Below are 16,250 nucleotides of genomic sequence, written 5' to 3'. Positions count from 1 at the left end.
TCTCTTCCCATCCGTGTGCTCTTGGATTGTTATGCCTGCTGAAAAATGAAGGTATACAGTCCCAATCCCAGGCTTCATCCCACAAATATATAAACACAAAGACAGTAAGAAACCAGTAACAATACTCCAACAGACTGTTGCTGTAGTAACAGAAATGCTGTCCATCTCAGATAGATATTAACAGAGCAAAAAAGCCAGGATTCTACAGACTATTCAATTTTGAGCTATGGGGGTGGGGGGGGGGGGAAGGCGGTGGAGGGGAAGGAGGGTTAGCATGTCAAAGCAAAGTTTAATCCTGTCCGTATTAGATGCCGGGGAAAGGTTCAGCCTTAAGATGCTTTAAATTTCTCCTTCGCTCATACCGAGTAACATCAGCAAAGAGCATGAAATAAGTTGATGGCCACCTTCTTTGTTAAATGAATTCAGATTTAAACATATGCCCACTGACATTTTACAGGCCTTGGATTCCTTTACCAACCAATACAGTGGTTAAATAAGCTGACCAAGTATTCAACAGTATCACTAGATCCTCAATCTCTCTGTTGCAGCAAGATGCAAACAACCCCAAGTCCAACTCCAGCTTAGCTTTTGATAGGCAAATATTTGGAAGGATAGATGAGTTTAGTGCCAATTCAGCAGTGCACTGTAACTCAAGCACAGGAGAATGCAATTTTTTTTTTTTTTTTTTTAAACAGCGTGTGAAAACAGTACATTACTGGCCAGAGTGTATTTCAGACAAGTGGGAAATCTGCCCAAATTGGAATACGTTATGGGATTGCTTAGTAGAAGTTACTGGTGTTATGAAAGTATTTCTATTTTTTTTATGTTTTAGAAAGACTCGTGTTTTAAAATTGTGGAAATGGATTCCTCTGGCAGACTGAAGAGATTACACAGATGCTGGACTTTTTTTTTTAAATAAAAGGTCGCTGGAAGGGCTTTGGGACTTGAGCTTCCAGTTTAAAAACCCTTACTGGATGTCACATGTCTTAAGCTAAATAAACAACAAGGGCCTTTGTTACTAGGGGGAGTTGTTTACAGAGAAGTGACATGTCAAGATTTATGGTGGTCGAGAGTTGGTTTCATTTTGGATTATTCAGAGTCAGTTGGGATTGTAGCCTGCTGAGAGAAGCAGGTAGCTCATCCTTTTTGCACCTCTGAGGAACCCTGCAAATCCAGTGCGACAGCTGAAACCACTGATGCTGCATTTCTCCTGGAAAGCCTGCCAGACTAATCCTTGACGTTGCCTGAGGAGAACTGCGCTGAAAAGATCCCAGTGACAGCCGTCTACACATATTTGGGATGCCAAGATATCTGATACAATTCCATATCTTCTCCTTTGCCTTCAAGAATTAACAAGTATTTGACCAAGTATTTTTCTGTCTTTTTTGGAAAGCTATCTCTACAGAGAAAACCTCTATTTTTTCTTGAACCTGTGTGTGTGTGTTGGGCTATGTCAGAAGGGAACTTTTATATTTCAATCTGTGTGTTAATGCTTTGCATCTTTACTGAATACATCTTGTTTTATAATAAACTGATAATTTTGTTGTTTATTAAAGAAACCTGGTTGGTGGATTTTAATCTGAAATAAAAATAGAGTATATAACTGGCCATATCAGTAACTGGGTACACATTTAAATATATTTTGCGACCTGTAAAAAGGTGGGACTAAAGAAAGACAGTGCACTCCTCCCACCTTGGTTGTAACACTGGTTATAATGTAGCTTGACTACAGTGTAGTCTAGATCTGGATGAGCTACTTTACATGCTTCTCCATGAAAGGTTCCCCTCAGATCATGATTTCTCAAAATTCCAAATCAAACCGGACTTCCTGGTCTGCAGCCAGCCAACCAATATCAATTGAGTGTAGGAAAAAAATTTCAAGACATTTGCTGATAATACAAAACTTGGAAATGTGGTAAACAATGAGGAGAAATAGACTGGTGAAATGAGAAAACCTATGGCAAATGCAATTTAATTTTTTTTTAAAATTAATTCGTGGGATGTGGGCGAGGCTGGCCAGGCCAGCATTTATTGCCCATCCCTAATTGCCCTCGAGAAGGTGGTGGTGAACTGCCTTCTTGAACCGCTGCAGTCCATTTGGGGTAGGTATACCCACAGTGCTGTTAGGAAGGGAGTTCCAGGATTTTAACCCAGCGACAGTGAAGGAACAGTGATATAGTTCCAAGTCAGGATGGTGTGCGACTTGGAGGGGAACTTGCAGGTGGTGGTGTTCCCATGTATTTGCTGCCCTTGTCCTTCTAGTTGGTAGAGGTCGCGGGTTTGGAAGGTGCTGTCTAAGGAGCCTTGGTGCATTGCTGCAGTGCATCTTGTAGATGGTACACACTGCTGCCACTGTGCGTCGGTGGTGGAGGGAGTGAATGTTTGTTAATGGGGTGCCAATCAAGTGGGCTGCTTTGTCCTGGATGGTGTCGAGCTTGAGTGTTGTTGGAGCTGCACCCATCCAGACAAGTGGAGAGTATTCCATCACACTCCTGACTAGTGCCTTGTAGATGGTGGACAGGCTTTGGGGAGTCAGGAGGTGAGTTACTCGCCGCAGGATTCCTAGCCTCTGACCTGCTCTTGTAGCCACGGTATTTATATGGCTACTCCAGTTCAGTTTCTGGTCAATGGTAGCCCCTAGGATGTTGATAGTGGGGGATTCAGCAATGGTAATGCCATTGAATGTCAAGGGGAGATGGTTAGATTCTCTCTTGTTAGAGATGGTCATTGCCTGGCACTTGTGTGGCGCGAATGTTACTTGCCACTTATCAGCCCAAACCTGGATATTGTCCAGGTCGTGCTGCATTTCTACACAGACTGCTTCAGTATCTGAGGAGTCACGAATGGTGCTGAACATCGTGGAATCATCAGCGAACATCCCCACTTCTGACCTTATGATTGAAGGAAGGTCATTGATGAAGCAGCTGAAGATGGTTGGGCCTAGGACACTACCCTGAGGAACTCCTGCTGTGATGTCCTGGAGCTCAGATGATTGACCTCCAACAACCACAACCATCTTCCTTTGCGCTAGGTATGACTCCAGCCAGCGGAGGGTTTTCCCCGATTCCCATTGACCTCAGTTTTGCTAGGGCTCCTTGATGCAGTGAAGTACGAACAGATGCATTTGCAAAAAAGAATGAGGAATGGTAACCTAAACCAAATTGTACAATTTTAAAGGGGTGCAAGAATAGAGAGACCTGAAGGTTCACATACATAAATATTTGAAGGTGGCAGGACAAGTTGTTAAGACTATTAAAAAAAGTATACAGGATCTTTGGCTTCATAAATAGAGGAACAGTGAACAAAAGCAAGGAAGTTATGTTCTATTGTAAATCATTGAAGTACTGTGTCCAATTATGGGCACCACACTTTAGGAAGAATGTCAAGGCCCTGGAGAGGGTGTAGAGATTTACTAGAATACTATGACTGAGGGAATTCAATTATGTGGAGAGACTAGAGAAACTGGTATTGTTCCCCTTAAAACAGAGAAGGTTAAGGGGAGATTTAGTATTCAATGAAGGGTTTTGTTAAGAATACATAAGGATAAACTGTTTCCACTGGCAGTATGGTAGATAACCAGATGACACAGATTTATGATGAATGCAAAAGAATGGGTGGGGGGGGGGGGTGCGGGGTGGGGGCAGGAGAGATTTTATTACGTAATGAGTTATGATCTAGATGGCATTACCTGACAGGCTGGTGGACACAGATTTGATTGTACCTTTCAAAAGGGAATTGGATATATACTTGAAAAGGAAGAATTTTCAGGGCTATGGAGAAATAATGGGAGAGTGGGACTAATTGGATAACACTTTCATAGTGCCTACAAAGGCACAAGGGGGCTGAAATGGTCTCCTTTAGTGCTGTATAGTTGTATGATATTATCACAAAAAATAACTGGTCATTCATCTGTTATTTATGGAATGTTGCTTGGGGCAGAATGGTTGCTGTATCTGCTTATGTAACACTGCATTCCAAAGTAATTCACACTTTGTGAAGCACTTTGAAATATTGACATCTTAATATGTGTATCGGTGCAAGCTTTTCTTTCTAACCGCATAATTCTTTACTCATTGCTACCTTCATTGCGTTTTTTAAAAAATGCATATATATTTGCTGACTTTTGTTCCAACAGCATCCTGATGTACACATCAGAGCCTGGTTTCTTTTGAAAATAGTGAAGCTTGGGTACATACTAGAGACTTCACAATTAGATAGGAAAACTTGTGTGTGTGAGACTTCATTGTTCTTTTCTTCTCACAGCCATAGGTTACAAACTCTTTGATAAAGATGGCACAATCGTTCTGCTCAATTACTCCCAAGACATACAAATTGAATCTGGGTCTCTTTATCTGTATAAAGTAATTTGACGGTGGCATCAAGTTGCCAGCTTGAGTGTTATTGCTATTGCACAACACAGGGACAGGTGTATTGCATTGAGATAGCTAAGCATTTCTATACTGCTATACTGCCAACCTGCTGCCCTCTCTGTTGGGGAGGTGTAAATAAAAGTTTCAACATGGCTGCTCCCAGTAAAGACCTCATGTAGATTTACTCTGTCAATACACAACAATGGGTATGGTATGTTACGAAAATGCTTCCATTATTTTTTTTTGAGGACGTGTGCTAAAACTGAAAAGATCCCATAGATGTGTTTTTTTTTTACTAAGTTCACCAACAGGAGCTAATGATGTTTGAAAGCCACCTGTGCTGCAGGCCACCTATGATTTGGGCTCAGTAACCCTTGGTGACTTGGGGAAAAATGGTTACAGATAACCCACATGTCAAAGTTTATGGAGGTCAGCTCACTGTTTGGGGTTTGAACATTGTTTTCAGTTTTAATTGTGGTATGAACTGTTTAAAGACGGTTGGTGTTTTCCTGCCAAGGAGAAAAGAAACCACCCAGCTCACCACCTTCTCTACTTTGAAGAAATCCTGCAGAGACCCAGGATGGGGGAGCCAAAATCCCTGGTGCCATACAGCTTTGGAGGAGCTGAAAACAAATCCTGCGACTCAGGCTGAAAAACCTTGATGCCATATTTCTCCTAGAAAGCCTACTAGAATAATTCTCAACATCTCCAGAACGGACTGCTTCTGAAACGAACCCAGTGACCCATCTCCGGACACCAGACCAAAAAAGGGACAACTGACTTCTTTCCATATGTTTTTTGTCAAGAATTAGCAAGTATTTGACCAAAGTAGTTTTTTTTTTGTCTTATTTGCAAGATCTGTACAGAGTGAATTTCTGTATTTTTTCCAGTGTGAGACAGAGTAATTGCAGAATATTTAAAAAGGGAACTTTTATATTTTAAATCGGTGTGTTAATACTTTGCTTCATTACTGGTTAAGTCTTGTTTTATAATAAACTGATAATTTTGTTGTTTATTAAAGAAACCTGGTTGGTGCATTTTATTCTGAGATGAAAAATAGAGTGCATGATTGGCTGTATCGGTAACCAAGTAAACATTTAAATAGATGTTATGACCTGTGGAGACGTGGAACTAGAAAAGACAGTGCTCTCCTCCCACCTCGGTCATAACAGGTAGCATAATGGTTGTTACTGGACTAGTAATCCAGAGGCCTGACCTAATGATTTAGAGACAAGAGTTCAAATCCCAGCACGGAAGGAGGGGATTTTAAATTCAATTTAACAAAACTAGAATAAAAAGCTAGTACTGCAACGTTTACCATGAAACTACCAGAGTGTCGTAAAAGCCCATCTGGTTCACAACTGTCCTTTAGGGAAGGAAATCTGCCATCCTTACTTGGTCTGGCCTATATGTGACAGGTAGCATGTAGCGATGTGGTTGACTTTTAATTGCATTCTGAAATGGCCTAGCAAACCACTAAGTTATAGCTTTTCATTGCAGTTTTGAAATAAGACTAAAACGGGAGGAAGCAGCCAGCATCAATCTGGGGACCCAGACATGACAAAGGCACACCAGCAAACTTAACCCTGCAAAGTCCTCCTCATTAACATCCGGGAATTTGTGCCAAAATTGGGAGAGCCGTCCCACAGACTGATCAAGCAACAGCCCAACAGTCATATGCACAAAATCATACCTTTCAGACAACATTCCAGATTCCTCCTTCACTATCCATGGGGATGTTCTGTCCCACTGGCAAGACAGATCTGCCAGAGGTGGCAGCAATGTCAGGTCAGGGTGGAATAGCTCTGGGAATCTTCAACGTTGACTCCAGACTAACATACTCTCTAATTTTTTTGTTCTGCTCTGCCAATGTGTTTAAGTGCGTGGACTCTAAATATTTTAATGCAGGTTGCAACCGCACAGCTTAGAGGCAACATTGCTCCAGACCCCATGAGATCTCGTGAAATCAGGGCAAACATGGGCAAGAAAACCTCCTGCTGATTAACACCTACTGCCCTCTCAGCTGCTGAATCAGTACTCCTCCTTGTTGAGCACCACTTGGAAGATGCATTGAGGGTAGTTAGAGCATATAATGTACTCTAGGTGGGGGAACCTCAACATCCATTCGCACCACTACTGACCGAGCTGGCCAAGTCTTGAAAGAAAATAGCTGCCAGACTGGGGCTGCAGCAGGTGGTGAGAGAATGAAGATAAAGCCTCGTTCTCAGCAATCTATCCACTATTGGTGGGAGTGACCACTTGTGGAAACAAAGTCCCAGCTCCACACTGAGGACACCCTCCATCAATAGATTCAGAACAGATCTAGCAATTCAAAACCTGGTATCCATGAGGCACTGTGGCCCATCAGCAAAACTGTATTTCACCACCATCTGTAACCTCATGACACAGCATAGCCCTCACTCTACCATTACTATCAAGCCAAAAGACCAACACTGGTTCAATGAGGAATGCAGAAGAGTATGCCAAAAGTAGCACCAGGTGTATCTAAAAATGAGATGCCAAAACACAGGACCAGACAGGCTAAACAGTGGAAACAGCATGCTATAGGCAGAGCTAAATGATCCCATGATCAGCAGATCAGATCCAAGATCTGCAGTCCTGCTAGATCCAGTTGTGAATGGTGGTGGGCAATTAAACAACTAATGGGAGGAAGAGGTTCCATGAACATCCCCATCCTCAGTGATGGCAGAGCCTAGCATGTGAATGCAAAAGACAAGGCTGCAGCATTTGCAACAATCTTCAGCCAGAAGTGCTGCAGATGATCCATTTCAGCCTCCTCCTGAGGTGCTCACCATCACGAATGCTTGTTTTCAGTCAGTTCGATTCACTCCAAGTGATCTGAAAAAACAGCTGAAGGCAATGGATACAGCAAAGGCTATAGATATCAACAACATCCTGGCTATCGTACTGAGGACTTGTGCTCCAGAACTAGCCACGTCCCCAGCCAAGCTGTTCCAGCCCAGCTACAACACTGGCATCTACCCAACAATGTGAAAAATTGCCCAGGCATGTCCTGTCTGCAAAAAAGACAAATCCAATCTGGCCAATTTCCACCCCACCAGTCTACTTCCAGTCACCAGCAAAGTGATGGGAGGTGTCGACAGTACCAGCATGCGTCACTTATTCACCAATAACCTGCGCAGCGATGCTCAGTTTAGGTTCTGTCAGGGTCACTCAGCTTCAGACCTCATTACATGCTTGGTCAAGAGCTGAATTCTAGAGGTGAGGTGAGAGTGACTGCTCTTGACATCAAGGCAGCATTTGACCAAGTGTGGCATCAAGGACCCCTAGTAAAATTGAAGTCAATGGGAATCGGGGGAAAACTTTCCACTGGCTGGAGTCATATCTAGCACAAAGGTTATAGTTGTTGCAGGCCAGCCTCTGCACATCACTGCAGGAGATCCTCAGGGCTGTCTTAGACCCAACCATCTTCAGCTGCCTCATCAACGACCTTCCCTCCAACATAAGGTCAGAAGTGGGGTGTTTACTGATGATTGCAGAGTTTTCAGTTCCATTCACAACTCATTAGAATATGAAATATGAGTAGACCATTCAGCCCTTTATATTGAGTGGCAGAGCATATACAATCATGCTTCCTCAGGATACGAAGGAGTCTGTGCCCACATGCAGCAAGGCCTGGTCAACATTCAGGCTTGGGCTAATAAATGGCCCACACAAGTGCCAGGCAGTGACCATCTCCAACAAGAAAAAGTCCAACCACCTCCCCTTGGCATTCAAAGCATTAATCGCTGAATCACCCACCATCAATATCCTGTTTGGGCAGGCAGGGGTCACCACTGACCTGAAACTTAATGACTAGCCATATAGATACTATGATTACAAAAGCAGGTAAGAGACTGGGTAATATGCAGTGAGTGACTCACTTCCTGACTCCCCAAAATCTTTCCACCACCCAAAAGGCACAAATCAGGAATGTGATGGAATACTGTCCACTTGCCTGGATAAGTTCAATTCCAACATCATCCAGGATAAAGTAGCCTGTTTGAATGGCACCACCTGACTAGGGCTCTATTCACTCCCTTCACCAGGTGTTCACCATGGCGGCAGTGTGTACCACCTACAAGATGCACTGCACTAACTCACCAAGGCTTCTTTGACAGCATGTCCCAAACCTGTGACCCTCTAGCGCCTAGAAGGACAGGATAGCAGGACAGCGCCTAGAAGGACAGGACCACCTGCAAGTACCCCTCCAAGTCACACACCATCCTGACTCGGAAATATATCTCCGTTCTCTCATTGTCCTTGGTTCAAAATCCTGGAACACCCTCACTATCAACACCGAGTACCTTCGCCACACAAATTGCAGCAGTTCAGGAAGTCAGCTAGCAACCAATTGCTGAAGGGTAATTTAGGGATGGGCAATAAATGCTGGCCTTCCCACTGATGGTCACATTCAGTGAATGAATTGAAAAAAAAAGAACTTACACACCTCACAACAGTAATCACAGACGAAAGCTGGTTGAGATCTGGGGGTAGGCCATCTGCATGACCCCACAACCACAGATGGGGCATAGTGCAAAAGGTGTTCAAGAGAAGAAAACAAAGAATTACTCCCATGGATGGTTCCTCTCATTAAATAGCCCACCACGGGGCAAGATTGCAGTGGATTTAACACGTACTCCATGAGGCAGTTCAAAAGAGATTCACTAGGCTGATTCCTGGGATGAAAGGGTTGACTTGTTAAGAACAGCTAAACAGGTTAGGCCTTTATTCATTAGAGTTTTGAAGAATGAGGGGTGATCTTATTGAAATGAACAAGATTCTGAGTTCTGATGAAGGGTCACTGAAAAGTTAACTCTGCTTCCCTCTCCACAGATGCTGCCAGATCTGCTGAGTATTTCGAGCATTTCTTGTTTTAATTTCAGATTTCCAGCATCTGCAGTATTTTGCTTTTATATTAAGATTCTGAGGGGGCTTGACAGGGTAGATGTTGAGAAGATGTTTCTACTAGTGGACGACTCTCCAATTAGGGGACATAGTTACAGAATAAGGGGACACTCATTTAAAACTGAGATGCAAAGGAATTTCTTCTCTCAGAAGGTAGTGAATGTCTGGAATTCTTTACCACAGAGAGTTGTGGAGGCTAGATCACTGAAGGTATTTAAAGAGGAGGTAGATAGATTTTTGAAATATCGGGGAGTTGAGGGCTATGGAGAGCTAGCACGAAAGAGGAGTTGAGGTCTGGGGCAGATCAGCCGTGATCTTATTGAATGGCGGGGCAGGCTTGAGGGACCGAATGGCCTACTCCTGCTCCTATTTCTTATGTTCTTATTCCATGGCATATGGGGGAGAAAAAGGATTAATCCACAAACAACAAGGTGGAGTGGGAGAGGAGGGGCAACGGCAGGGAAAAGGGAGATCACAGTCAAGTTCAATTCAGTCCAATTCTCATCTAATATTTACACTTGCACTGGATAGTGGTACTGAGCAGGTATCTTTGCTTCTATTTTTTCTGTCGCCCTGAGATAATGGCCTCTGAGGTCAACTGTATCAGTGATTTTTGTGGGGACCCAACTGTCAAATGGAAACTTACTGTTTTGTATAGCCAGTACTACACTGGACAGTACATTTACCCAATTAATCAGTCGTCGGTGCAATTTATCCTCAAGTACTTTTTGCTTGCTCCCCTGCTGCATTGTTGCAACGGGCACACACAGATAAGGAAACCTGGGACAGTTAGTTGCACATTTGCTTTAGTCAGAAGTTGGTAAGTTTGAGTCCGAGTCCTATACCATCTTTTGAGCATATAATCTAGGCTGATAATCTAGTGCAGAACTGAGGGAATGCCACATATTCAGATCCTTAAAATAAGATGTTAAATCAAGGTTCCTCTTACCAGTTTGAATGGAATTTTAAACAATATTATTTGAAGAGCAGGGCATCTTGACCAATGATTCCTCCCTCAGTCAAAATTGCCCAAAACAGATTAACTGGTCATTCATCACATTGCTGGTACAGAATGTTTGCTCATATTGCCCAAACAAGTGACTGCACTCCAAAAGTAATTTGCTGTTTAAAGTATTAACATCCTTGTAATGATTTTCTGCACTTGCCCCAATGCTGCAATACCCTTTTGTAGACCAGAACGCCACACAATATTCCAAGTGTGGTCTACCTAAGATTCTATACAAAATTACTTCCCTGATTTTATATTCTATTCCTCTAGAAATTAACCACACTACTTTGCTTTCACTCTTTCTGGCCTCATCAATTTGTGTTGCTGCTTTTACCAATTTATGCATCAATATTCCCAAAACTCTGTTCCCCTGCCCCATTTTGTTTCTTATTTTCCAAGGAATAAGTGGCCTCCTTATTCCAACTATCAAAATGAACCACCTCACATTTTGCTACATCGAATTTCTTTTGCTACTACCCACTCTACCAGCTTGTTTATGTCCTCCTGTATTTTTGTTCAGGCCTTCACAGTTTGCTGTACCCCCAAATTTGGCATCATATTCAAATTTCAGCACTCTACTTCCAGTTTCTGAATCCATATCCTTTATGTATACGATGAACAGAACTTATCCCAATAAGGATCCCTGCGGAACACCACTTCTCACTTTCCGCCAGTCTGAGAAACCTCCATTCACTGCTACTGTCTGTTTTGTAGCAATCTTCCAATCCATTCTGTTACCTGATTCCTAACTTTACACACACTGCCTTTTATCATTAAATCAGTTACTGTATATCATATCCACTGCATTGTCCATGCCTACTCTGTTAATTCCTCAAAAGAATTCCAATAAGGTTGCTTAAACACGACCTTCCATTTTAGAAATCCTTGCTGGCTATTTTTTTAAAAATTCGATTATGGGATGTGGGTGTCGCTGACCAGGCCAGCATTTATTGCCCATCCCCAATTGCCCTTGAACCAAGTGGCTTGTTAGACCACCTCAGACAGCATTTAAGAGTCAACCACATTGTTGTGGGTCCGGAGTCACAAGGTAAAGACAGCAGATTCAGATTTCCTTCCTTAAAAGGACATTAGTGAACCAGATGGGTTTTTACAACAATTGACAACACTTTCATGGCCATTAGACTAGCTTTTAATTCTAGATTTTTATTAATTGAATTCAAATATCACCATCTGCCGTTGTGGGATTTGAACTCTTATGCCCAGAGCATTAGCCTTGGCATCCGGATTACTAGTCCAGTGACATTACCACTACGTCACCGCCTCCCCTATATTTTCTTTCTCTAGATGTTTTATTACCTCATTTTTGCAGACATTCTAGCATCTTTCCTACCACTCTTGTTGAGCCAACTAGTCTATAGTTGTTCGATCTTCCTTTTGAAGATAAGAATATTTGCTGTTTGCATTACTAGTTCTAGCAGGTTTCTGAATGTTATAAAATATCACTACACTATGTAGGGTTGCCAGCATGATATTTTGGCTTCGACTCTAGGCCACTTTTCACGTATACATTTTAGCTGCACTACTGTCACCCCTGGTCTTAACATTCCTCCCTTGTTACTGCAAAGCAAAACATCCTAAATGCTCTCCCCCTTTCCTATATATCTACCAAGTAAAATCCCTGCTGTGCTGAAATTGACACTCAGGTTTTCTTCTCATTTTTCCCCAGTCCATCACAACTCCAGAACTTCGGCAGTTCCTTTATCTTTCTCTTAAAGACCTACAAGCCTTTAAAACCAATGCTTGGCTTCACCTACTCCCTACTAAATTTATTTCTTTTACTTCATCAGCAACGATGTTTATACTATGGACCGTCAATTTAAAATAGTCCTAAATACTGTGCTGTAAAATGTAAAAGCATCATCCTGGATAGGCTATTTAAATGGCTTAGTAAGACAGGATAGTTCATGCACTGTGTTTAAAATCAGGACAAATTGCTGAAATCATGCATATTACCCCACAATGGCCAACATTCCAGATAGAGAAATGAAGGCTGGAGAGAACTGCATCCATGAGCCTTACATTTCCATTGCCTATGTGAGATGATCACCACTTGGCAGGAAATCTAACCTGGCTGGTTCATGCTGGGATAAATCTGGACTCTGTAAGCCTTGCACTCTGCCTGGTTTTAGTACAGAATGTTATTCAGGAGCTAATCAGGTTCCAGTTTCTTTAGTGGCTGTAGATTTAAATAACACTGCCTTGAGGCTATATGCAAAAACACATTGATCGTTATCTTTTGTCATGCTTATTAATTTAGAGCAAAGTTTTTGATAGATAATTCCTCAGTTTAAACCTTATTACTTTTAATATAGATTACTGTATCTCTATACTTTTAACATGCTCCCTATGCACAGTAGCTCCTTAAAATCACCTAAAAAGCTATTTAAACAAAGTATAAATGGTATTGAATCGCATGCTGAAGATTTTAGAATCTTTTATCCATTTTACAGCTATAACTCTAAGCTGAACACTACCAGAAGGCCACGTCACTTACATTAAGCAGGTGACTGGGTTATCATGGTTAGCTGTCTGGTATTAATAGGTGGCCAGCTTCATACCAACCACAAATCTAAAAGACCATTTTGGACCGTCACCAAAGCCTTTCAGTGATCATCATTAATATCCTTGGTATAATGCTCGAAATAATTGAGACATACCAAATTGATTCCTTATAGAGGACTCCACAGTGCAATCTGAAAGATCAAACCTTCCTTGCAAATAGTGGACAACCATCAACTGCCTCAGAACCAGTCATGGTAGATGCTGCTATCTTCTCCATAGAAGAAAGATTAAAGCATCCCTATCATGTGACTGTGGAGCCTCTATTCAGACCCTGGAACATATCATTGAACACTGCCCACAGGAGAAATTCACAGGCAACCTACACTGTGGCGGCACAGTGGCGCAGTGGTTAGCACCGCAGCCTCACAGCTCCAGCGACCCGGGTTCAATTCTGGGTACTGCCTGTGTGGAGTTTGCAAGTTCTCCCTGTGTCTGCGTGGGTTTCCTCTGGGTGCTCCGGTTTCCTCCCACATGCCAAAGACCTGCAGGTTGATAGGTAAATTGGCCATTAGCAATTGTCCCTAGTATAGGTAGGTGGTAGGGAAATATAGGGACAGGTGGGGATGTGGTAGGAATATGGAATTAGTGTAGGATTAGTATAAGTGGGTGGTTGATGGTCGGCACAGACTCAGTGGGCCGAAGGGCCTGTTTCAGTGCTGTATCTCTAAACTAAGATATCCATGTTGTTACACCAGAAACTATGGCCTGGAAATCTGACTTAGATATTGATATTTGATTTGCTTTTCATTACAATCATAAGAAAGAAAGACCACCCCAGGACATACAAATAAAGCCATAAAATAAATACAATGGAAATCCTGACATGCAAGTGCAATACTTTAGAACAAGCAGCAAACCCAAGTTCCTCTCCTCTACTTCAGAAAGGAAGAAAAAAAAAATCACCACGATAGCCTGTCAAAATAGGGGCTTGAGAGAAGGGAAAAAAGGAAAACTAATTTGCAAAGAGACTCAGATTGCAGCATATTGTGGAACTTCAGTGACCTGTCACATCAAACTACCTCTTAGTATTGCCAGATGTGTTCAATGGCAAGCTCTGAAAATTCCTATATTAAGATATTACTATTTCTGGGATTGGGAACTATATAATTATTGGTATCAAAGACTGGCGGACAGCCATAAAGGCGGGGCTAAAGTGTGGCGAGTCGAAGAGACTTAGCAGTTGGCAGGAAAAAAGACAGAAGCGCAAGGGGAGAGCCAACTGTGTAACAGCCCCGACAAACACATTTTTCTGCAGCAACTGTGGAAGAGTCTGTCACTCTAGAATTGGCCTTTATAGCCACTCCAGGCGTTGCTTCACAAACCACTGACCACCTCCAGGTGCTTACCCATTGTTTCTCGAGACAAGGAGGCCAAAGAAGAAGACGACGACTATTTCTGGGATTGGGAACTATATAATTATTGGTGTCAAAGACTGTACAATCATTAAAATTCTACTGACTCAAAGACATTTGATGCTAGTTATTAGCATAGAAGACTTCAATATACTTTGCAATTTCAAGACACTTGTCAGTAGGCTTCTGGATATTGGAACCACTAATGCTAGAAACAAGATCATAATTACATCTATACCTTACTTGTGTTAAAATACTTTTGCATCTTTTAATTCAGCAACACAAACTAATTTTATTGATACCAGAGCCAATAATGGCAGTATTTCTTGTCAATGACAGCTTCAGTTTGGAGCACTCAAAAAAGGTTCAAATCCCTTGCCACACATGACATGGTCATATTTAAGATTTTTTCTCTGTATTAAATGACATCATCATCATCCCTTCTTGAAAACAAAATCATTTCACAGTTACAATAAAAACATTTTTAAAAAATGTGTTCTTGGGATGTGGGCAATACTGGCAAAACAGGTTTCTAGCTGCCCCAAGAATGTGATGGTCAGCCTTGTGCTCCCACAATGGCATAAGAAATATGAAGATATTGGCCCAACAGAAAATCCAAAATAAAAATATAAAGTGGTGGAAATATACAGCTGGCCCATCAGCACTTGAAGAGAAAAGATGGGCTAACATTCTGGCCAAGGGGTCTCCAAATGAAGCATTAACCCATTTTTTTTCCCCTTGTCAAAAACTGTTAGACCTGTTGTACAATTTAATTTGTATTTTTCCTTTTCATCTCTTCCTGCCCTCTTTACTTGAGAGGTAACTACTTTTCAGGAACACTAAAACCAGTATCCCTAAGATCATCCTTCCCTTCTATTACCGTAATTCTTTTAGGGAAGCTATCATTTACTTAGCTTTGGCTCAATGCTAAGAATATAGGTCACATTCTCAGCTGTGTCAGAAATGTCATGGGGGGTTCGAGTCCCAAGCTGGAGACTTCATATCTAACTTCGGTTGACAGTGCAGTGCTGAGGGAGTGCTTCGTTGTTAGAAGTGCCCTCTTTTGGGTGACGTGTTAAACCATATGTGCCCTCTCGGGTAGACTAAAAGATCCTATGACACTGTCGGATAGTTCTCGCCAACATTTATCCCACAACAAACATGAATAAAACAAATTATCTTGTTACTTCTTTCTGTATGTGGACCTTGATTTGCGCAAATTAGCAGCCACGTTTCCGCACATTCCAGCAGTGCAAAAGGACTTCATTGGTTGTGAAGCGTTTTAGTCCTTTCTTATCAACATTTCCCCATTCCCTGGGACACCCATATTCACCCCCTCGCCATTCCGAGTTCCTGTCGTTCCCATATCCCAGTTTTTTTTTTACCTTGATCCTGTGTACAGCTTTGCCCTCAGAAGCGGCCTGCACCCACACGCCTATCTCCGACTTCTTGTATTTCTGCTGCCAGCCGTGCGCAGATTCACACTGCTCCCGAAACGAGGCGAACACCAGGTCATCTGGGATCTGCACGGTGTCACGCTCAGCCGACATGGGACTGGAGGAGCCTGGGGACAAGACCTGCCACTCGGCGCTAGACGTCACGAAGGGAAACTACGATGTCTCACCGCAGGAACTACACTCGCAGAGCGTTGCTGTCCACTTAGTCCCAATCGGTTTTACCCCCGAGACCCGGCCAGCAGCTCACTCACTCGCTCCAGCCCCAAACACCTGACATCAAGTCCTGCCCCCGACCTGAAGCTACAGGTGACTTTTCACGTCTCCTCATTGGTCCGTTGGGCCATCACTCAAAGACGACACCTGTCCTTGCGTTGGGAGTCCTCAGACTTCACAGCCACAAGCAATAGTAACTGGAGATCCCTACATTCCTCATTGTCGTGTCTAATTGTTTCTTTAATACATCCAGGATTTTTGCCTCCACAACCCTATTCCAAGCGTCAATCAAGATCTTTCTGATATCAATTCCAAAGTTGCCTTTTCGTAGTTTGAA

At 42.5% G+C, this 16,250-nt stretch overlaps 1 protein-coding gene across 1 annotated transcript in view; it reads right to left on the bottom strand.

Moving 5' to 3' along the window:
• LOC137377627 (START domain-containing protein 10-like) overlaps positions 1-15,969 on the bottom strand; it is a 35,637-nt gene extending 19,668 nt beyond the window's left edge. The window contains exon 1 of the mRNA XM_068047478.1: positions 15,629-15,969. Within this exon, the coding sequence (XP_067903579.1) occupies positions 15,629-15,793 (165 nt within the window). The 5' untranslated portion in view covers positions 15,794-15,969. The remainder of the gene's footprint in view (positions 1-15,628) is intronic.
• Between the last annotated feature and the right edge of the window lie 281 nt (positions 15,970-16,250).

The sequence above is a fragment of the Heterodontus francisci genome, chromosome 15, assembly GCF_036365525.1.
Source record: "Heterodontus francisci isolate sHetFra1 chromosome 15, sHetFra1.hap1, whole genome shotgun sequence".
Classification (NCBI taxonomy): Eukaryota; Metazoa; Chordata; class Chondrichthyes; order Heterodontiformes; family Heterodontidae; genus Heterodontus; species Heterodontus francisci.
Note: the sequence above shows the minus strand (reverse complement) of the source record. Positions and strands in the feature narration are given on the sequence as shown.